At 43.0% G+C, this 22941-nt stretch overlaps 1 protein-coding gene across 2 annotated transcripts in view; it reads left to right on the forward strand.

Moving 5' to 3' along the window:
- The first annotated feature begins 345 nt into the window (after positions 1 to 345).
- Positions 346 to 22941, forward strand: part of PDE8B (phosphodiesterase 8B) — a 41451-nt gene continuing 18855 nt past the window's right edge. The window contains exons 1-5 of one of the 2 annotated variants that reach the window (XM_081929354.1): positions 346 to 1410; positions 13048 to 13107; positions 16200 to 16390; positions 18189 to 18248; positions 19232 to 19289. In XM_081929354.1, coding sequence (XP_081785480.1) covers positions 1087 to 1410; positions 13048 to 13107; positions 16200 to 16390; positions 18189 to 18248; positions 19232 to 19289 — 693 coding nt within the window. In that variant the 5' untranslated portion in view covers positions 346 to 1086. The remainder of the gene's footprint in view (positions 1411 to 13047; positions 13108 to 16199; positions 16391 to 18188; positions 18249 to 19231; positions 19290 to 22941) is intronic. The other variant, XM_081929355.1, reaches the window with a different exon arrangement.

Consider the following 22941-nt stretch of genomic DNA (forward strand, 5'->3'; position numbering starts at 1 on the left):
CCCTCTTCATGACCAGGAACCCTGCACAGAGAGAGCCTTCCCCTTTGCATGTACAGCTATAGGTGTGGGGGCACTCTTCACATTATAATACTGTAAATGCACCCCGCCCAGACAGAACCACTATGCTACTCTACCCCATGGGCATTCATATTACCTAAATGAATGTCTGAGGGGTCAATAGTATCCAGAGAAATTCCATTCCCTGGATTGCACCTTAGTGTTTTCGCCTACGATAAGGAAATGGTTCCCATTCATTCCTATGGAGAAAGTGAAGCAGCAGCGCTCCTCACACATCCCTGTTTACCAGCTCGCCATTTCCTTTTGCCGACCCATTGAGATGGGGCAAATTGTGGCCCTCCGGATGACGGTGGGACTCCAGTTCCCATCAGCCCCAGCCAGCACGGCCAATGGTCAGGGATGATGGGAGCTGGAGTCCAAAGAACAACAACAGGTTGCCAGAGCCAAACAGCCCGGCGCTCTGCCTGTGGCCAGACCTCAGACGTAGGCGCGGGAGGCGTGCGGGTACAGAAAGAGAGAGAGAGATGAGGGCGAGGAGAGATGAGGCTGCCACTAGAGACCGGAGCAGCCGGGATTGCGGCAGCCGCGAAAGGTGAGCGAGGCGGCGGCGGCGGCGCAGCTGTTGGCAGGCTCTGCTCGGGGCAGCAGCGCGCAAAGTTCCCCCAGGAGGGCAGCCTTCCGGGTTCCTCTCCCGCCTCCCGGAGCGGGGTATGAAAGGATGCCCTGATGGAGCGCCGCGGCGGCGGGCGGGCTCCAGCTGCCCCTCTGCGGCCGGCGGCTCCCGCCTCGCCAAGCAGGCAGCAGCGTCGCGGGGAGCCGATGGGGCGCCGTAGAGAGACCGCCGAGCAAACACCGCTTGGCGCCCTGAGGCGGGCGGCGCGCGCCGCTTGCGCCGAGTGAGAGGCGAGGCGATGTTGAGCAGCAGCAGCAGGCCGGCGGCGGCTCCCTAGGCTGGGCTGAGCAGCGCTGGGAGCTCTGAGGGGGCCTCTCTCGGCCGCCTGGGCAGCTCCTCCCGGGGAGCTTCGCGGGCCCCGCCGGCTGGCTGGGCGGCGAGGCGGCAGCGGAGGGATGGGCTGCGCTCCCAGCATCCACGTCTCGCAGAGCGGCGTGATTTACTGCCGGGACTCGGACGAGTCCAACTCCCCGCATCAGACCACCACCATCTCGCAGGGCACCGCCGCCACCTTGCACGGCCTCTTCGTCAAGACCGACGCGGCCGACTCCATCCCGTCGGTCCTCGCCTACCAGAGCCGGCAGCCGCCGCCGCCACCGCCGCCGCCAAACTGCCCGGCCCACAGGCGCAGGAAGCCCGCCGGCCGAGAAGGCAGGAGCGGGGTGCACCACTGCTGTGGCGTCGAGGCGGAGACTCAGACCAGCCAGACCGACGTCAAGGTAAAGGAGGCGAGGGGCGGGTTGGTGCCAGCACGCGCAGGACAGCCTTGGGGGCCGAGAAGGTGGGAGACTCAGCTGGGGTGGGGGGCATGAGGTGATGAAAAGGGTGGGTGGGTGGGTGTCCCGTTGCCTCACCAGGGGTCAAGGCGACCGCTTGAAGGAACTACCCTAAGCAGGCTTGGCCCAGTGGGGCCTATGCACTGGAAGGCAGAAACTTTTGACTGGCAAATCTTTTTCCCGTGGGACACCCTCAATACATTTGACGTGGCCTTGGGCTATGGGAGGTGTCCCACTGGGGTGTGGGTGTGTGCTTTTGAAACTTTAGCCTGTGCCAAGTTTACCACCGTACTCCTTTTCTGACCGACTGCCTGACTCCTAAAGGGCAACTTGGGGTGGGTGACTGCCCCCCAAAAGGGGACTTTTAGATGGGTGTCTCTTTACTTGTTTCCCAGGAGATGAGCAGCATGAGCCACAAAGAGAGGAGGGGTAAGGAAATGGCAGCATCAAGTGCGCTCTATGTTTTTGTCTCCTACATGGTGCTGCTGTTTTCACTGGCAGTGGCAAAAAGCCTCTCCTGCTCTGAAGGGAAGAGAAGGGAGCATGGTGCTGAAAAGCTGCAGCTTGTGCTGGGCAGAGATGCTGCTGCGGATGCACATGGGATGCAGCTGAAAGGAGCTGTTGCCATGGCACCCCAGTGACTCACTCCTGCTACAGGTCCCTCCCATTCTGGCCAAGTTCTGGTACATGCACATAGGTGACCACACTCACGTACAGTATTGGCAAGCAGCTACAATGCTGAAGCTCAGGGTCAAAGTTACATCACACCCCGAAGGCTTCTGTGCAATTGGCTTTTGTCAGGCCGTTTGCCTTACTCATGAAAAGTGTGCCTGCATTTATTCAAATGTAGTATTCTAAGATGTGGCAGCAGAAAGATGGGTTAATGCAAAGATGTATTCCGAAAGGACAGAAGCATGAATTAATTTAAATGTGACAGTTTCCAGAATGGTAGCCATGTTAATTTGTCTGTTGCAGTAAAAACAAGCCGTGGGACCTTAAATGATCAACAGATTTATTATGCCATATTCATGAGCTACAACTGATGGAGTGGACTATAGGTTATAAATGCTTATGCCGTAATAAATGTTAGTCTTTACGGTAAGATGCTGCAAGACCTTGTAATATGAGTGGGAGATGAAGGGTGTGGAATACTGTGTGTCTATCCACCCCGTCCCACAGCTTTTTAATATTCTGGATAAACAATGTGTCAAACTTAGACTGTTTCTGGGAACCTGATTGATTTTTGTTTACAGTAATGGGCGACTAGGCTGTTAGCAGCCAGAAGTATTCTGAGTTCCTGGGACTGGGAGTCCATAGAATTTAGCAAGATCTAACATATACACAGCCAGGGTGGTGTAATGATTGGGGCATTCAACTTATAAAAGGGAGACCAGAGTCATATCCGTGTTTGCAGTGAAGTCCAGTAGGCAAACTTGGAGCTAGTTATCATCTCTCACCCCAATGTGCTACATAGAATTCTGTAGATAAAATGGGATAAATGCATGTTACCCTGAACTCTTTGGAGGAAAGATGGGATACAATGGTGAGGAATAAATAAGGCAGGAACCAGTCACAATGGGTAAGGGATATTGAGTTTCTAGCTACAGTATCTCAGATTCATGAAACCAAGGCTAACATCAACATTTAAAAACAGATGTCAGAATTAGAAGGGGGGGGGGAGGATAGGAAAGAGGTAGAGACTAATGGCCAGAATAAAAGATCAGCACCAACTAGACAGTGTCCTGGTTCACATGCAATGCTACATTAAACCATGAATATGTGTGAGGGAGCAAACATGGGTTCCTGGACAAAAGATCATAGCTGCAGTCAAAACCTGGGGCTTAGTCAGACATAATACTAAGCCAAATCATGGCTTAGCTTTCAATAGGGCAGCAGCAGCAGCACGACCAGAGGAGGTGTGCAGTCTCCAGGCACCTGCATGTTTGCTCATCCACGCTAAGGACACAAACTGGGCCAGTGTGTAGAAGACTGTACTGAGGTCTGGAGGAAGGACTAGAGAAACAGAATGAGGCAAGGACCAGAAATAGAGTTGTAGGGTAGATAAAGCTACAGTCATTAGCTTAGGGTGGGGAATTACATACTGTTCAAACAGTGACGCTGTTCAGCTTTCTCAGTGGAACCACAATACAGTCTGAAATACCATTCCTGCTACCTGTAAATTAAGACCTCAGAATTAACAGCAGTATAACAGATGGTAAACCTATTGGCCTGCAGTGTTCCCATCATTCTGGACCATTTCCAATACTGGCTGGAAGACCATTGCCATTAACGTCTAGAAGAGCACGGGTCCTCACCCTGGCTGCATACAGTCAGTCTAAGTCGATTATGCTTGGCAAAGAGCAAGTTAAAGATCCGGCTATGACAGCTAGAAAAGGGATGGGGAACCTCAACTAGCCCAGGTGTTTTTGGACTCCAGCTCACATCAGCCCCAGCAAGCATGGCCAATAGTCAGGGATGATGGGATATTCCAACAACATCTTGAAGTGCTGCATGTTCCCCAACCCTGTTCTGGACTCATGAAAATAACACATTCAGAATGCTTTCAGATTAAATGGGAATATTTGGGTCTCTGTATGTATTTGGAGACATGGTGTTTCCCCTACTGTGTAGGTAAGTGAGTGCAAAGGGCCGTCCAGTACTCCGGTCGCAGAGAGCATGCTGGCAGGAAACCTTTGTAGTTGGGGATGCAACTGGCCAGTGACTTAATCTGGATCACATTTTGTAAATATGGAAACTGATAGAAATAAACATAAACACATGAAAAACTCATGCTGTCAACTTGCAACCAGTTTGGTCTTGGTTGGACATTGTAATTTGCATTTGTTGCTACCACTTTCTGCAAACATTTCAGGGAAGGAGTTTGTAAATTGCTTAAAGGTAAAGGGACCCCTAACAATTAAGTCCAGTCGTGAACGACTCTGGGGTTGCGGCGCTCATCTCGCTTTAAAGGCCAAGGGAGCCGACGTTTGTCCTCAGTTTTTCCGTGTCATGCGGCCAGCATGACTAAGCTGCTTCTGGCAAAACCAAAGCAGCGCATGGAAACACCGTTTACCTTCCCGCTGAAGCAGTACCTGTTTATCTACTTGCACTTTGACGTGCTTTTCAACTGCTAGGTTGGCAGGAGCTGGGACCGAACAACGGGAGCTCACCCCGTCACGGGGATTTGAACCGCCAACTTTTTGATTGGCAAGCCCAAGAGGCACATTGGTTTAACCCACAGCACCACCCACGTCTTAACACCACATTTAAAAGGAATGGTAAAGAACAGGACACCATTCAGTGACACCATTCTCCTTTTACCTCCAATTCATGTAGAGAGAAAATGTGCCACTCTGCCAGGAATTTCACTGGGTGGTTTATCCTTCGGTGGGATAGGCAGGCTTACAGCTGCAATGCCATCTGGCTCTCATGCTGCAAGTAAATCATAACTACCTGGACAAATAGTCCCATTCGGGTACAATCTTATAAATCACAGTGGTGTGTCAGCAACCTTAGCAGCATATATACATTATGGTGATTTGTTTTTCCTGTTCAGCTAAAGTTTAATTACAGCCCCATCTTTTATAGTCAGGGCAGATTAAAGCAGGTATGTTGAATGGGTTTTGAACTCAGAAGTGAAAGTAAGTTCTTAATTATGCCAATTTGCTTTGCAGATAGCTTAGAAGGCTTTGTGTAGGATTTCTATAAATAGGGGTGCTAGTTAAATGATGAGGTGCTGGCAGCAGTTATCATCATTATGAACAAGTTATATAACTCTATTATAACTTTTTTAGTATTCTTGAGAAGTAGAAAGATGTGCTCACCTCTCTCTTCTTTTATAATAAAGTCTGAAAATTCACCAAGCAATATTATAACATAGGAAGAGCTAGAAGGAATCAATAACAACACCTATTTGCCATGCTGTGCTACAACAGGGACAGCACAGAACTGAGAGATTTCTGGATTAAGAAGGCTACCTTAAATGCTTCATAATGCTGGTTTATATTCCAGACTTTGGAAATCTAGAAATATATCAAGTCTAGCTTTTCTTAATGATGATGAGGACCAGAAACCTATTTTCAAGAGATAGATGAAAATAATTAATAAATTCTTTAGCAACTTGAAGCTGTTGGCTCAGTACATTGCAGAATGCAAGGTCATGTAGTGTGTAAGGCAACATTTTAGGGCACAGAAACCCAGTGCAAGGGTGAGTGTTGAAAAATGTGAAGTTTGGTACATTATTAACAGGTTGTACTTCAAATAGTTATTTTAGTTCTGAGCATTGTTTAGCTAATGAGTGCATTTGTACTGCAGAAATAGTTATCAATATTTCATTCCTTAAATATCAGTCCATTTTGTAGTTTCCTGATACAATACAAAAAAAAATTTTTTTATAGGAAATAGTAGCATATATAAAGACTACCAGTTACTGCATCAGTCCAATGAAAGTACTATAGGATTTCCATATGAAGGAAAACAAGTTGTGTTGTAAGGGCACAAACTAGCCAATAAGCACTATGAAAGTTTTATTATTAGGAAATATTTCTTGGCTTCCTGAAAACTGGCTCTGTGTGGCACATCCAATTATAAAAGGTCTTTAAAAACAAATAGCACATGGTCTGTGCTGCAGTGAGCTTTGATAAAGCAATTAAAAATTAACAGGAAAGAAAAGACAAATATTCTTTCAGTAGGAATTCTACCCAGGCAAGGATTTCATCAAAGAGATGGTATAAAATGAATCAAGAAACAGAATTATACAACTGTAGAGTTGGAAGGGATTCTTGAGCGTCATCTAGTCCAACCCTTGAGAAATGTGTTTTTCTTTTCCTGCTGGCTAATTGTATTCTACCCACACAACACATAGGTAGTGAGTGCTGCTTGCAATTGGCTGAACTCTTCAGATGTTAGAATGGAGCTGGGGTGAAGGCAGTGGGCTCATGGTATCACTGGCATTGGTTTGGGTCTTCTGCTGTCACAGTGAGATAAGCAACACAGAGTAGCAGAATATCTTAGAATTTTAAGACTAAGGACTTGTCCACAATACTTTTTGTCCTATGCCTAGAAAGCATGGGTCCAGGTGGCTTTCTGCTTGACCCACACTTTCTAGGCATGGGTCCGCGTGGGTTTGCCTTTGCCCCAACACTTTCCCCGCAAAAAACCCCTCTAGCGACAAGTCAGAACAAATGTCAATCTGCAGAAAAGCTGATTGCCATTTGTTCTGATCCAGCACTAAAGACTGGGCTTCCCCGGGAGAAAGTGGCAGGGCAAATGGAGGTGTGGATAATCCCTAAGATTAATGTGTGAGTTTTGTTAAATTAACCATATAAATAGTACCTATAGGCTGATGGCTTTAGAAAGATACACTGATAATGCAAATTGATCAGATGAACTTGGGCCAGTTGTACATACTCTCTTAGTCTCATCTACTTTCAGAGTAGTTGTAAATTTAAAGTAAAGCAACCCACAGTGTGGCTAGGGTGTTGGACTTGGGAAACCACAGATCAATTTCCAATTTGACTATGAAGCCTACTGGAAAACCTTGGAGGCAGTCATGCACTCCTAACCTGTGTCACCCTACCAGCTAAGAGAGTTGTTATGAAGATAAATATGTATTATTTGCCCTATAATATAAACTGGTAGATGATACCATATGCCTTGGGGTTTGATTGATTTTTTAAAAAATACAATTATAGATCAAAGCAATTATTGGAAAGAATGCCATGCAATGCAAAAAGAAAAAGGAACTTATGAACATATTTGGTGGGGTTGTTCCTAAATTAAATTTTAAGATTAATGATGATGAGCATGATAAGGACAAATGTGAAATTTGCTTTTTTTGTTTCCCCCCTTCATTTTATTTAGATTCATTATCAGTTATGAACAGTGATCAGATTTGGGCTCTTATGCATTTAGATTTGATGAGTAATTATTAATGGATTAAATCCCTCTCACTGTGGAGAAAGTAGTTTTTAAAAATATATATATAATGGCCTCTTGTTTCAGCCAAGATAGTAGCCAGAATGTGTCCTGAATTTTTGCCCATTCCTAAACTAGAAAAAACAAATCTCAATCACACGAGCACTTTTTCACTGTGAGATGTCGAGACACTATTATGATAATGCACTTCTAGTAAGTTTTACCTCCTGTTTAATAATTAGCCCTTAATGCAAGGCTCTGTGCTCTTTCTTCTGTCATTTCATGCCAGATGTAGAAAAGGAGCACATCAATTCCATTAAAGCTGTCTTACAGATATTAGCTTGCTATTTTAGGGTTTTGCCTTAAATTGCTAGCAATTTAGTGTCAATGTTCCTTGCCTGCTCTAAATTCCTTTTCATTTTAGACGGGGTTTTAAAATGTGGGTGGGTGGGTTGATGCATCCTTGAGCAGAGGGGAGGATGAGCACACCATGGAATAAAAAGAAAGAACAATTGGAGAATAAAATATTCATAAAATAGTGGGGGATAGGTACAGGGGCTTGCTTCTCTTTTGCACTTTTTAAAGAAGCAGAACTGGCTTAGTAAAATCTCCATGGCCTGGTTTGATGTTAGTAATGTGTAGAAGCTTATTTTATTTCACAAAATTTATGTGCCACTTGATTGTAATAAAACCTATAGGTTGTTGACATCTGTCTGTCTCGGGGCACAATGAAGGAGTGTGTCTTTGGGGGAGAGTTACAGCTGCAGAGTTACAGTGCCTGCTGTGTCTGTAGAGACGGATACAGGAGAGACATGTTTTGTTGCAGCTGGGGCAGATGAGGGTGTCCGGTTGTGCTGCTGCAGATGCACCATTTGTTTTCTCTGTGCTCCTCCCCTTGGTCATTCCTCCTCTGGTCACTGACGTAGATACATGATCTGGCTGTTTGTCTCCAGGCACTGAGGTCATCTGCAGGGGGTCCCCAGATGGTGGGGTTGATGTTTCCAGCCTTCATTTCTTGTCATATCTTTGTAACGCTGAGCTGGTCTGCCAATGGGCCTGGTGCCCCAAGGCAGTTCCCTGTACAGCACATCCTTGGGGATCCTGCCATTCCTCCATTTTGTGGACATGACAAAGCCAGCATAGACATCCCTGAGACAGGGGTGCAAACATGCTGGAAATGTGGGATTGGGAAAGCACATCTTTGTTTGAGATTCCATCCTGCCATGTGATGCAAACCTATAAATGCTTTACCAAAACAACAACAACCCACCATTACATTTATTAAGAAAAGGCAGTTGAAACAGGTATTTAAAAACATTCAAAAGATAATTGAAATCAGCACTAAGCTAAAGAGTGATTAACACATGTATATGGTATCTGAAGAAGTGTGCATGCACACAAAAGCTCATACAAATAAGAAACTTAGTTGGTCTCTAAGGTGCTACTATCTGCAGCGTTGGTGGTATAGTGGTTAGCATAGCTGCCTTCCAAGCAGTTGACCCGGGTTCGATTCCCGGCCAACGCAGTATTTTCCCTCGCCCTCTTTTCATTCTTAGGGACGCGGGTGGCACTGTGGGTTAAACCACAGAGCCTAGGACTTGCTGATCAGAAGGTTGGCGGTTTGAATATCCGCAATGGGGTGAGCTCCCGTTGCTTGGTCCCTGCTCCTGCCAACCTAGCTGTTCGAAAGCACCTCAAAGTGCAAGTAGATAAATAGGTACCGCTCCGGCGGGAAGGTAAACAGCGTTTCCATGTACTGCTCTGGTTCACCCCAAGTGGCTTAGTTATGCTGGCCGCATGACCTAGAAGCTGTACGCTGGCTCCCTCGGCCAATAAAGTGAGATGAGCACCGCAACCCCAGAGTCGGTCATGACTGGACCTAATGGTCAGGGGTCCCTTTACCTTTACTAAGGTGCTACTGGAAGGAATTTTTTTATTTTGTTTCGACTACAGCAGACCAACACGGCTACCTACCTGTAACTAGAACATGTATAATGCTCTACATATCTGGATAGGCTTGCCTAAACAAAATTGCCAAAAAGAGTACAGCAAAGGTGCCTGCCTGATGTCAATAGGCAAGGAGTTCCAAAGTGTAGATACTGCCACATGAAAATATCAATTTCTTACAGGTGCAGAGTGAATATCATGTGGTACCTGTAATAGTGCCAGTTCTGGTTCAGTGGGGACATATGAGGTCAGGCAATCCTGCAAGTAACAATTTGTCCCTATAGGCTAGTATTGCCTACTCTGACTGGCAGTGACTGTCAGGACTCCTGGTCATTTTAAGTGGAGATAAGGATTAGATTAGAAGTTGCCCTAATCGTTTTGTTGCTTCCCATGCCAGTGTGAGCTGCCAGGCGGTAAGAGGTAACACAGTCATCTGAGCCTCCTTCACACATTGCTGAAGCAACATGGGAGCCAGTCCATTGAGCTGTCCTGGGACTTGCCACACAGCTGTGGCTACAAATGAAATAGAGCTGAGTCACAGCAAAAGGTGCAGAGGAGCATAAGGAACTGAAAGGTGCAGAGGAACGTCTGAAGGCTAGTGCCAGAAGGAAAGCCCATTCCAGGCACACATAGACTGGGCTCTTCCAGCCACTAAGTCAGCAGGGATGGTGCTCCAGCACTGATTAGAAGCTCATCTGAACATTTATGTGCTGCCAAAGAAGAAGAAGAGTTTGGATTTGATATCCTGCTTTATCACTACCCAAAGGAGTCTCAAAGCGGCTAACATTCTCCTTTCCCTTCCTCCCCAACAACAAACACCCAATGAGGTGAGTAGGGCTGAGAGACTTCAGAGACTAGCTCAAGGTCACCCAGCAGCTGCATGTGGAGGAGCGGAGACGTGAACCCGGTTCACCAGATTACGAGTCTATCGCTCTTAACCACTACACCACACTGGCTCTCAGAGGAAGGAACACTAATGCAAAGGGAAATGACTTCAGATGGGAAAGTGTAGGGAACCCAGCCCCTCCTCTCCACAGAGCAAAACACTCTTAACCACACAGCCACAAGAGCAGGCAGCAGGAAGGCCCCTGGTGTAATCTTCCAGGGCCAAACCCAGATACGGCCTCCTTCCTTCCTCTTGCCCTATGCATAGGGAGATTCCCAGCCATATATTATGATGGAACTGTGTGTGTGATCACAGCAAGCCAAAGGCTTTAGGTGCTCAAACCATGTCTACAGATTTCAAAGAGAAAGGACTGGGAAGAACCAAACAGAGAAGTAAGGGAAGCTTTCAGAATGACCAACACAAGGACTGTAGCTCAGTGACAGAGCACATACTTTGCATGTAAAAAGTCCCAGGCTGAATCTTTGACACCTCCAACTAGTGCTGGGGGAGACCCCTGACGAGCTGCTGCCAGTTAGTGTAGGCATTCCTGAGTTAGAAGGACCATTCATTTGACTTTGCATGAGGCAGCTTTCTGTGTTCCACTCCGGGAGCAACAGGTAAGTAAAGTCTGCCATTGTGAGAAAAGCTTGGTGCAGTTTATCTCACAGTAATATTAATTTAAAAGGCTGGGCAAAAGTCAACAGAAATTTCGCAGTGTGATAATTTTGTATTATTGCTGTGTGTTGCACAGCCACAGCCCTTTGAAGTACTGTTCGAGTAAACCGTAGCGATTGTAAATACTTTGCTGGGTACTGTGGACAGTATCAGTGAAGTGCACCTAATTCCCACGGAAATTAGCTGTATTTTTATGAGTTTGGGGTGGTAAACTGGGTGCCAGAACTCCTCTAATCCCTGGATCCAGCAAGTGTTAGAATGTAATCAAGCCTTCTAATTCTCGGAAAAGCCAAACTAGCCTCCTGGTGAGGTGATAGCTTGGGTGATGAGCCATTAAAGGGGATTAAGGTGCTGGATGCAAGGCAGCAAATGGGCAGATAAAGCCAGAGTTTTGAGCAGAGGTAGCAGTGATGGGACCTAGGAAGGAAAGCAGCAAGATGGAGAAAGAGAGGGAGAGCAATGTTTGGTTTTTGTTCGATCCAAGGCTGTGGCCATGGGAGAAACAAGACCCTTTTGGGGTGTTAATGCTGTGAACCCCTTCACAGTAGGCTCAAGTTGTATTTATGTGTAAATGAACCATATTTCATAAAGACACCACAGTCTCTGCTGTGCCTCTTTCCCAAAAGGAAACACAAACCCTGGGTAATTGCCTGGAATCTCGCAGCGCTCTGTGATTGGGGTGGGGTGCAACAGTATTGTGCTTTTTCTGTAATTCACTTTGAGAGCCAGAGTTGAGCTAATTAAGGACAGTATCATTAATATTAGAATAAATAAAGAATGTAACTTGCATCTGGATTCCACTCAGAGAGCAGAGTTGAAGGAAGATTATAGGTCAGATTATGAGTCAAATATTGAGTATTCATACTAGATCTGCTTGAGAGCTGTTTCAGGAAGGATATATTATGCTAGTATTATGAAGCACTTTACTTTCCCCTTTGGAAACTGAAGTAGGGGGCATCTCTGACTCCGAGCAAAAGCTGGAGAAGTTTGACTCTCACAGATACCCACCGTCATAACTTTCACAAACATTTTTAATATTAACTTCCATTCACTGAAGGTGAATGGAACCATCATTTTCACAACCATCATTCACTATGTAGGCCAACCTGTACCACATTGCAGTAGTGGCTCAAGTATGCATACTAAAAATAATAAACTACTGATATATAGACACAGGTGCAGTCCACCGAAAACTACAAGATTAAATTCATTTTCCAAAGGAGATCCTATGAAGGTAAGAAATTGCTGTTTGCTTATTTGCCCTATGCCCAGAGCAGAAATCAAACCAGAGAATACAATCAGTATTTGCTGCTGCTGTTTTCAGCCTGCCAATGATATGTTGTTGATTACTCCCCCCCCCCATTTGTATTATGTTTTCTTTGCACTGAAATGAATTACTTTTGCATTGAAATGAATAGTGTATTCAAATGTATTCAAAATTACATAATTATGTAAGATTCCACCACGGTGGACAGAGAAATAATGTAGTTTTTATTGGACACCAAACTGCATCGGAAAAGAAACAGTGGTGTATCGGAAGAACATGGGTTGGAACAGAAATACATCCCAGCTTGGAATTAATATACATTATACACAACTCAATCTTAGGAAATAAGTCTCATTAATGTCAATTGGACTTACTCCTTACATACAGGACAATGCTAGTCTGCATGTGGCTATGTCACTCATATTTAAATATTAATTCATTCTAAAAGGCATTTAGGGTCACAATGAAACTACTGTAGATTGGAAATTTAGGCTTTTCAAGAAGGTGCAGCTTGCTAGGGCATTAAAAGTTAGTCATTTGTTGGGATCTTATGCCTTTGTAGCCTTGTTCAGACTGACATTGGGGACTGGTTTACAGTCCTTTGCTGTGAACTTTGAGCTTGAATTCCTGCTCCACCACTGTAATAAGCATTAGAGTCTGCACATGGATGCTGTGGGATAAATGTGCAGAATCCCAAGGGTCATTCTGTTACCCTGCCACATACATAACCAGGCCATGTGTGAACTGAGCCCTCGTGTAAAACTTGTCATGTTAATGTTTGTTTTGTATTAATTATATTCCCTTTTTATTTTTGTGTAATATATTCAGATAAATGCTGTTAACATGGTCTGACACTGGGGCAGAAATCTTAAACACTGTTTTCATTTAGCAGGCTTCAGCAACCGAGACAGAAATTGGGCCCATGAGGCTGACACAAGATCCTATTCAGGTAGGACATTTTTTCATTTTAGTAATAACTATTAAGTTCAGTATTAAGGTTCAACTAACTGCTACAATCCTTCAGCTCAGGAAAATACACAGATTAAACCATACACTTTCTGTATATGTAAAAAAAGACCTGTACATTTTAAACTTTATTCTTAGGATGACTGCGGAGCTAATAGATCATTTGAAACCAGTTACAAAGATTCAGTAAACTGTGTGATATTCAAATTCTGAAGCAGCTTGCCTTACTTGAGAATTATAAATAAAAAAGTAATATCTGATGGTATCATTTTCTGGGAATATTGAGTGGTATCCAATGAGGTTCTGCTAGTGCAATGATGCCTCTATGCTATCTCCAAATTTGCTCTGCATGGATTGGATATTATCCCCAGAACAGACTTATGGAGCACTCAAGAAGAGGAGAAGGGAGCTCTGTGGCACAGATTTTGTGGAAACTGAACTACTTTAGTGGATACCACCTCCAGCATTAGCATTAATTTGTACTTTCCATCTTCAGTTCTTAGTCTCCAGCATCATTCCAGAGTCAGGCTGTCTCTCAATATGTGGAAGTTGTACTTCTGGCTGTCAGGACAAGTAGCCAAAGACTGACCTATCAAGCATCTTTTTCATTATAGGCCATAATATTCTGCAGCAACAAATTGCACTGGGTATAGAAAAGTACTTAAAACCTCTGGCTTTCAATTTTAACGATGAGTTCCTAAGTTTTGTATTCTGAGAGAAGGAATTAACTTTTTTACTTGCTTGCCATCTCTCAAGCAGAGCTGCCAGATTTCTGTTTTAATTAATCTTCCTGAAAGCCAATCCACATAGTCAGGGCACAGAGTGGGAGAGTCTGTCTGGGACAATTTAGTTTCAGAATGCAGGTGGCAAGTGGCATGTTTGGATATCTCCCCAACCGCAGGGATAAGAAGGCTAGAACAGGTTTTGGCCCTGAAGCCTGAGCATTTGGTACCAAGACATTGAATCGCACATGGTTCTAATGCTTTATAGAGGAATTCCTTAGTTCCATAGATTCAAGAGCTATTTACTAGGTCTGACTGGTCTGACAGAAAGAACCAGTTATAGCAAAGTTTAAAAAGGATAGAACTTTTCTGCCTACTTAAGTTTCATGTGCCATACTGGCTTGTCTTAGAACTTTTTGAAGTACATTAATAGTCTACAGCCACAAGCACTCAGCTTTCTTAACAGATTAGTCATACACTGACGTTTGTGGTGGTGCAACAGTCGTATTAATCATCATCTCACTTATTGTTGGGAAGTCAGCACTTCAGATAGCTTTAGATAATGCAAAATCAAGGTCACCTTGCCAACCTGCAGATTAAATGCATTGACTTTCATATGGTGACGCCATGGCAAACCACAGTCGTCAGAAACCAGCTAAAGAGAACAAAACTTTCTTTCCTTAACCTATACACAGGATGTCCCAAGGATACTAACAGGACAATCTATTCATATGAAATAAACTGAACTTTGAAACTCTGTACATTTTATGCTAAAAGAGTTCTAGCTGGGTACTTTGAACAGTTCTTGTCGATTTTTTATAAACAACGAATCTTTTCTTTCTTGTATTATATTTATTCTAAAGCAAACATGCTGCATGACCCACTAGATCTGCCACTGTTGGAGCATCAGTGCCAGCATTGGCGCTGGTTTCAGGCACAGATCTTGTGGATTTCAAGTGAGATTTTATGCAATTTTGCTGAGATGTTGTCTAAAATTAGTGCCAATGGTAGAGGCCGGGTGGGGGATAGACACAGGAACACCACATCAGGGGCTCCCACTACCTGAGAAGACGGTCTAACTCCACCTAATGGCTGTACCGGCCCTGGCAATTGCTGTGATTTAATAATTTGTGTATATTTCAAAACAGAGCAGTTCAATTTCCTATGTTGCTGGCTATATAAATTTGAAAACGACTAGTAAATGTCACAAAGATGACAACATATTTCCTTCTTAAAGCGCTCTCGTGGAAAATCATGAATTATTTACAGTGTTGCTTTCTCACTCAGCACATCAGAAAGCAGTTCTCATTTTGTCACTGCCTTGGGATTGGCAGATCTACCACAGAGACACTACAGAAATGTGCAGACATTTGAGCACACATAATTCTTTAAAGATGCATGAGTGACAACCCTTGGAAGCAGAAAATCCACAAAAGTATCTATAATATGGCCATTTGGGCACTGTATGTACAGTTCTGAATTTGAGATGTGGTGACATGATATGGAGGATTACCTCCTAGAATGATGAGGACATTATTAAAAGTAGAATGAGAGAGGTTAGGGTGAAGCCCAGGTCTTCCCTGCCATATACTTTATCAGCCCCTGACTCATTCCCTTTGTCTCTTGAGTAGTGTTTGTCAATTCTGAATTGAACGAAACTGTAGCTACCATGGATGAATATATCACCCGAACAATTTCTGAGCTGAACATTGAAGGTGTTAAATACTTCTAGTAAAGAAAGCCAATCCATACGATCAAAGGCCTTGGCTGCATTCCAGAATAGTAACTCTGTGGGAAACTTCAAAATGTTTGCATGGTCTCTATAAGATGAGCAGCAGTCTTAGCATTACTAACCATGCTTCTCAGTTTGCTTAAAAAATAATATCCTCATTATATTAAGACTTTTTGCTAATATTGAAGGCAGGATTTTATAATCAGAGTTCAGTATTAATACAAGACAGCATGATATGTTTCCATACCTAGTTGTGAATTACTTAGACTTGTATTGTGGGTCTGATTTCTTGCACTTTCATTACTAATAGGCCGGTTGGTCAGCTGTGTGAGTCTCTTTCCATATTTAGGAAATAGCGCTTCTGATTTCAGTTACTATTCTCATCATTTCATTTAACAGTGTTTTACATTGGCTTTTGTGGCAAGCACATCCATAAATTTCATCATTCAAAAGTGTGTGTTTTAAATGCTGCCAACTTTTGGAAAGTGAGCGGGAGCAGTGTTGCAGTAATTTTAAAAACAAATAGTGTAATTTTAACCGCAAACATTATTAGGTTTAAATCCACAGTATAGGAAGGTGTTTTAAGTGTGACGACAGTAGCTTGCCTTCTATATTTTATAGGTGTTGCTGATCTTTGCGAAAGAAGACAAGCAGAGTGATGGATTTTGGTGGGCTTGTGACAGAGCTGGATATAGATGTAACATAGCTCGGACGCCTGAGTCAGCGCTTGAATGCTTTCTTGATAAACACCATGAAATAATTGTCATAGATCACAGAAACTCCAGATACTTTGACGCAGAAGCCATCTGTAGGTAATTAACTGCCCTTGTTTTTCATATGAAACTTGGAGTGTGAGTTAACGGTTCCACAATAGTACTATGGTCACTTTATTTAGTGTTGCCGTACATCCAGAATTTCCTGGACATAGCCAGGATTTGGCCGTCAGAAACAGTGTCCAGGTGGAAATCTCTGAAGTGTCAGCAAAAATCCAGATGTATGGCAACCCATGTTGGCAGTGTTGTTTTTTGTGATTTTCCTTAAAAAATAGTTCAAAAACTTTTTTGAGATTTTGCACACACACAAAAAGCTCAAACTTTGGGCAGTACTAAAAGAAACACTCAACAACTTTTTTGTCTGCATTTTCACCTCTTGAAATATGGGAACTCTACTTTATTTCTAAGGCAAATCAGTGCCTGGACCGTGCCACTTCAGACTGCATAGTAGGAGAGATCACAGCATAGTTAAAACTATTTGCTACCACAAGATGTGGTGATAGCCACTAATTTGGACTGTTTCTGGAGGAGAAGACTTCCAGTGGCCGTGAGCTGAGACAGCAATGTGTTTCCTCTGGAAACAAAGGCAGTATGTGTCTGAATAGCAGTTACTGAAGATCGCACGTGTGCCATGGAGGACTTAGCCAGATTTTGGGCTTATATAAGGATTTAGTTGACAACTATGCATACCAGACTAGAAAGGCCTTGAAAATGCACTATAAAGGACTTGATAAGCACATATATGCTTTTGTTCTTATGATTATTCTATGATTCCATAGAAGAGCTGAACTCCTGCTTTATAGAATGTTGAATATCAAAGAGAATAGGAACATAGGAAGCTGCCTGATATTGAACAGATTGTTGGTCCATCTAGGTCTGTGTTGTCTGCACTGACTGGCAGCATCTCACCAATGTTTCAACAGACAATATATATATATGGATGATTTTTTTGTATGGAGGAGCATTCAGTTAGGTGAGCCCCTTCCTGCAGTCTGATGTGACATACATTGAGGTTTACCACTTCAACATCAAACTAGACCCTCAACACCAGGAATAAAAGGCATAAATGTGAGGTTGAATACTGCAAGATAGTTCTCTGCAAATCAAGCCAAAAGCAGTATTTTGTTTTCACTTCTGAAAATAAAAAGGTTGTAGGCAACTAAACTCAGAGCTGACTTAGTAACCTTGTACTTGAGCTAATTTAGGGTTGTGTGGGTGTTGCAGAGCCTGGTTGCATGGTGGAACAATCAAATGACCTCCTCTAAAGTCCATCAATAGAATCATAGAACTTTAGCGTTGGAAGGGACCCTGAGGATCATCTAGTACAACCTCCTGCAATTCAGTAATATGTAGCTGTTCCATATGGGAATTGAACCTGCAACCTTGGTGTTAACAACACCATGCTCTAACCAACTAAGCTATCTTACCCAGGTCTGAGAAATATGTAAAGATCGGGTGTATGTTGAAAGATGAACGAAACTGATAGTTTCTTTCTTTATTTCAGCTTCTAAAAGTTGCAGATTATACACACACACACACACAAACACAAAACCAAAAAACCCCCGGAGAAACACACATGTAGCCACAGCTTTTTAAATTATTTCCTCTGAAGATGTTCTTGCTGCTGAAGAAACAAAACACTGTTTTGCTTATAAAATAGCTTATCTCTTCAGTAATATTAACTGCTTCAGACGAAACAAATTTAACTTTGGTTTTGTGTGCAATTTGCCTGCATAAGTAAGAATCCACTCATAGGTTGAAATATGGTGTTTGGTGTATTAATTTTTGTTGTTAAAGATAGTTTCAATGATTATGACATTGACTTTCCTAATTTCAGGTCAATCCGTGCTACAAAGCCTGCTGAACACACTGTAATATTAGCTGTTGTTCCACAAATGTAAGTATTTTTTGGCAAGAATGTTTTCCAAATGACACTTTTTTAATGGGTAAGGTTAACTAATGAACAAAATATCTTAGCAGTGGTTGGACTTCAAATCCATAAATATGCTAGTGATAAGTGTTTTAATTGACTCTTTACTCAGAGAAGGACAATTCAAGTCTCTCATTAAAATCTCAGATCAAACTATTTATTCAGACAAGAATGTCTATTCACTTCAGAATGTGGTTTGGCACATTATTGAAAATTCATACATTTCCCAAAACTCCTGCACTTAGGATATGGTGCTGTTGCCATTGAAAAAGGACCCACCCACCCCCCGCCGCCGCCGCTGCCTCCACCACCACCACCTTTAAATTTATACACTGCTTGATTGTACAAAAACCTCAAAGGGGGTTACAAAACAATAATAAAATTATAAATAATACATACAGAAAGTCATCAGCTGCCTCCATGGGAACTCCTATCACAAATCTGCAAGAGCAGAATATGGTGTTTTGAGGTTCCTCCAGGATTTAATACTTGCAGGATTTTTGTTCTCAGGCCAAAATGCAATTAAAGCACATTGTGACCGATAGCACACCAAAGCTATTTGCCTTGTGGGGGTATGATGATGAGTTTAACTACTTAGCCAACATACATTGTGCAGTCTAGATTTCTGACTCGTACCAAGCTCATGTTGGCATAACATAACAAATAAGGAAAGACAATATCTGCAAAACTGATATTAAGAGGAAAACTCAATGGGCTAGAGTAAATATATATTTTGTGCTTTATGACTTCTATATGTATGAATAATATTATTGCACTAATTCCCAAAGGGGTAGCTATGGTAATCTGTGTTGCAGCAAAGACAACAGGCACTTTAAAGATTAACAAATTGATTGTGGCATAAGCTTATACATACATAAATACACATACTTGAGGGAATTATCAGAATTTTCCAGATCTCTTGGCTGACAACATTTTCTACAATTCTGTAGGTCTGGTAACCAAGAAGAAACGTCTGTCCTACCCCTTCTCCATGCAGGTTTTAACAGGGTATGTAGAAGTTATTTTCACTTTCTTTAAGTGATAACTAATTTTTCAGTCTCCAGTTATTTTCTCTCAATGATTTGATGCAGATGTTGTCAAACACCTGTTCATCAGCCATGATGAGGTAGAAATTCTCATAAAAACTGAAAATACATACTTTTGTTGCATGATAGCTCTGAGAGCCCCCGACCTTTACATTTTAACTAAAAATGTCTGAAAAGTAAGCAGGGACATTAAGGGAAAGCTATTTTCAAAAATTAAATCAGGGTTCTCTAAGGGTATCTTAGTAAGCACCTTTAACTGCCTGGTCCTCTGTGGTCAGCCCTGAGCAGAAGAGGACTGGAAAGCTGGCTGCTGCTTTCTTTGCCTTTGAGATCCTTATGTAAACACAAAATGAGTCTGGGTGTAAGGTCAGACTCCACAAGCAACCACCTGAACTTCCCAATAAAGACCTGGTTACACTGGAGAACTGCATTTTTAGATGGATTTAAAAAGAAAAACAAAGAGGGACCAACTGTTTGGTGTGTGCTGGTGTGTGTCCCCCCCTTATTTATTTATTTATTTATTTACATGCATTTCATATTTAAATTATATAGATAAGACACATAAACTTTGAATATTCAAATACTGTAAATAAAACACGTCATGTATTCTTCGCCTTTAACATTGCAGTTGTATATCCACATTTTACCAACTATTGTTACACCTTTCCCTTTCCCCATGTACCCTTTTGACTCCCCCCCCCCCGGCATGGCTTCTTTAATTCTATTTACTAATAGTGCTATTGTGTTTATACTTACTATCTAACTTATTCAAAATTCCATCTTCAACATCATAATTCTTTTTTTTTAAAGATATTTATTAAAGTTTTCAATATTAATACAATAAAAAATCAAAAAGAAAAAAGAAAAAATAACAAAAATACAAAAAAATTAATTAAAAACACACAAAGTTTCCATACCTTATTTTCCATTAACTTATTTCCCAGACCTCCTCATACCTCCCTTTTTTGTATTCCAATTCAAATTGTTAATTCAGCAAATCCTTATCAATAAGCTTTAACCTACTTCTAAACCTTTTTTCCATATTCTCTTAAACATTACAGCTGAAAACCACTTAATTTCTATCCGACATCGTTCTAACATTAATTGATTTTGCAATGTTTCTGTAAATAGTCTTTGAATTTCTTCCAATCTTCTTCCGCCGACTCTTCTCCCTGGTCTCGGATTCTGCCAGTCATTTCTGCCAATCCCATATAGTCTTCAACATCATAATTCTTGTCTTTGTGAGCTCAGTCTAAGCATAGAGTTGTGTGTGTTTCTTTGGTGCAGCCGCAACGAAAGATTGAAAAGTTCTACTTTTAAACTAATCAGACTTCTGTGTTATTTCTGAATATTCTGGTTAGTTCAAGCTATGGTCATTTCAGAGAAGCCAGGATCAGAAATGACTTATGGTGCTGATTTGTTCAGAGCCAGCAGTGTGGGGGGGGGCCATCCCCTTTTCTGTTGTTTTTGCCACCTGCTTTTTTCTTCCTTCCCACTTTGACATCCACATGAATTTAAGCCCAAGAGTCACATAAAATTAGACTTAACTCCTGCTTTTAAGCTATCCAGGGTTATCCAAGTTCACACATAATGAGGATCCTGGTTAGTTTATTAAACAAATAAACTGGTTAGTTTATTGAACTACAACTCCCATCATCCCTGACCACTGGTCATGCTGGTTAGGAATGATGGGAGTTGTAGTCCAACATCTGGAGACCCAAGGTTGAGAAAGGCTGGTTAAAAGCAGGTGTAGATACTTCCTATGTCCTCATGACCACGTCAAAGGAGGGTTGTGTGTGTGTGTGTGTGTGTGAAGACCTGAGTATGATGCAGGTTCTTGCACGTGATGCTAAACCCAAAGTTCAGTATTTGTTTCTGAATTATTTCAATGGATATGAGCTTAATGCTCTGATGATGCAATTTAGCACTGAGTCACAAAAATGGCATGCTCATTTGCAGGCTGAATTGATCTGCGTTATAGCTGGCCACCTCACGAATCTGGTGACATTAGCATGCATCCAGATGGAAAATGATCAAACATCACCAACCTACATTTGTAAGCTGTGTCATGGTGCTGTAAATACAGCTTGGTTTTAAGATGGGCTCATTTTGAACCTGCCACTGATCCATCAGCTCCCTTATGGACAGTTTGGTCTTGTGAATCAGCATGAATGACCCAGTCTAATAATCTCTTGGTGCGAATTCTATTGTCTTTCTTATCTTTCTCTCTCTCATGTATTTGCTGCAATAATTACAACCAACTTGTTCAGACAGGATCCCATTGAATATCTCCATGCCATCTTTAGGTTGTGTATTATAGCTCATTCTTGTTACCCTTGTTCTCAAGTGACGGAAGAAGGTTTAGCATACCAAAGATTAGGCTTTAAAATAATACTGAGTGGGTGGACAGACACTCTCTATACTTCACTGGTTGCCTTCTGGGCTGCCGTTTGTTCACAGGAAAAGCAGCCAGAGGCTGAGCCTCTGATTCAAAGCACAGTCACCTGGAAGCAACTTCATTAGTACTGATGAGGCCAAGGGAGCAATCCTAACTCCCAGTGGGGGGCAGCAGGGCCACCACCACATCCAAAGCTACACAACATACACCAAGGAACAATTTTTTGTTGAGCCTGCTCCAAGCTGGCACAGCAAAGAGGCCAGTTCTCATCCCTCTCTGGCAGCTATAATGGTTTAGGATCCAGTAGATCCAGTTCCAGGCCTTACAGCAGGTACTACTAGTGCAAACTTCACTGACAGTACCCTGTCCACAGTCCACACCAGGGGCAGTGAACTCTGCATCTTCACCAGCAGAGTTGGGGTGAAGGACACCTGTGCTGTGTCCTAACTCCCTCCAGCAGCATGGATCAGGGGTTAGGATTGCTGTAGCCATTTCACAGGTTTGGGGTTTGTGTGTACAATAAGAATAAATGTATATTATTCATAGTAGCCTGCTTTTTTCATTAGGACTTCAAAGTAACTGGTCAAAGAATAAGGAAAATGTAAACAAACATTATAGGGAACTACAGCGTATTAGATGCTGCCATTTGTTCTTCAAGTTCCCCCTCCCAACTCTGTCATTCCTCATCTCAGAAGAAAACTGTTTGTCAGCATTATACTTTTGCTGCTCTTTGCATTTGCCAGACCTGCTTTTTCATATATATAGCCTAAATTACGTGAGAGGGACTTACTCTATAACAAGAACATCCAATGTGAAGCCTTCCAGATATTCTAGGACTCCAATTCCCATCAGCCCCAGCAGAGGCAGAGGAAGTGGGGTGCAGTGGGGCCATCTACCCCAGGTGTCTACACTGAAGGGTGACAAAATGCTGGGCAGCACTCATCGTGGGGCCTGCAGCGTGCCCGAGCAAAGCATCTCTCCTGGGAGTGATGCATCTGCAGGCTCCGCAGCTTGGAGGCTGAGTGGGAGGAGGCAGGCAGACTCCTTGGAGGCCCCACGGAGCGTCCTGCCCTGGCTGGCCCCACCCCGCAGGGGACTGGCCCCGCCCCTGGGTGCAGGGCACGTGCGCCGCCCCAGGCGCCCGATCAGCTTGCTCCACTGCTGAGCCCCAGCAAACATCAACAATCATCAGGGATGGTGGAACTTGTAGTACAAC

Source organism: Podarcis melisellensis, assembly GCF_964234715.1.
Source record: "Podarcis melisellensis genome assembly, chromosome: 11".
NCBI classification, from domain to species: Eukaryota; Metazoa; Chordata; class Lepidosauria; order Squamata; family Lacertidae; genus Podarcis; species Podarcis melisellensis.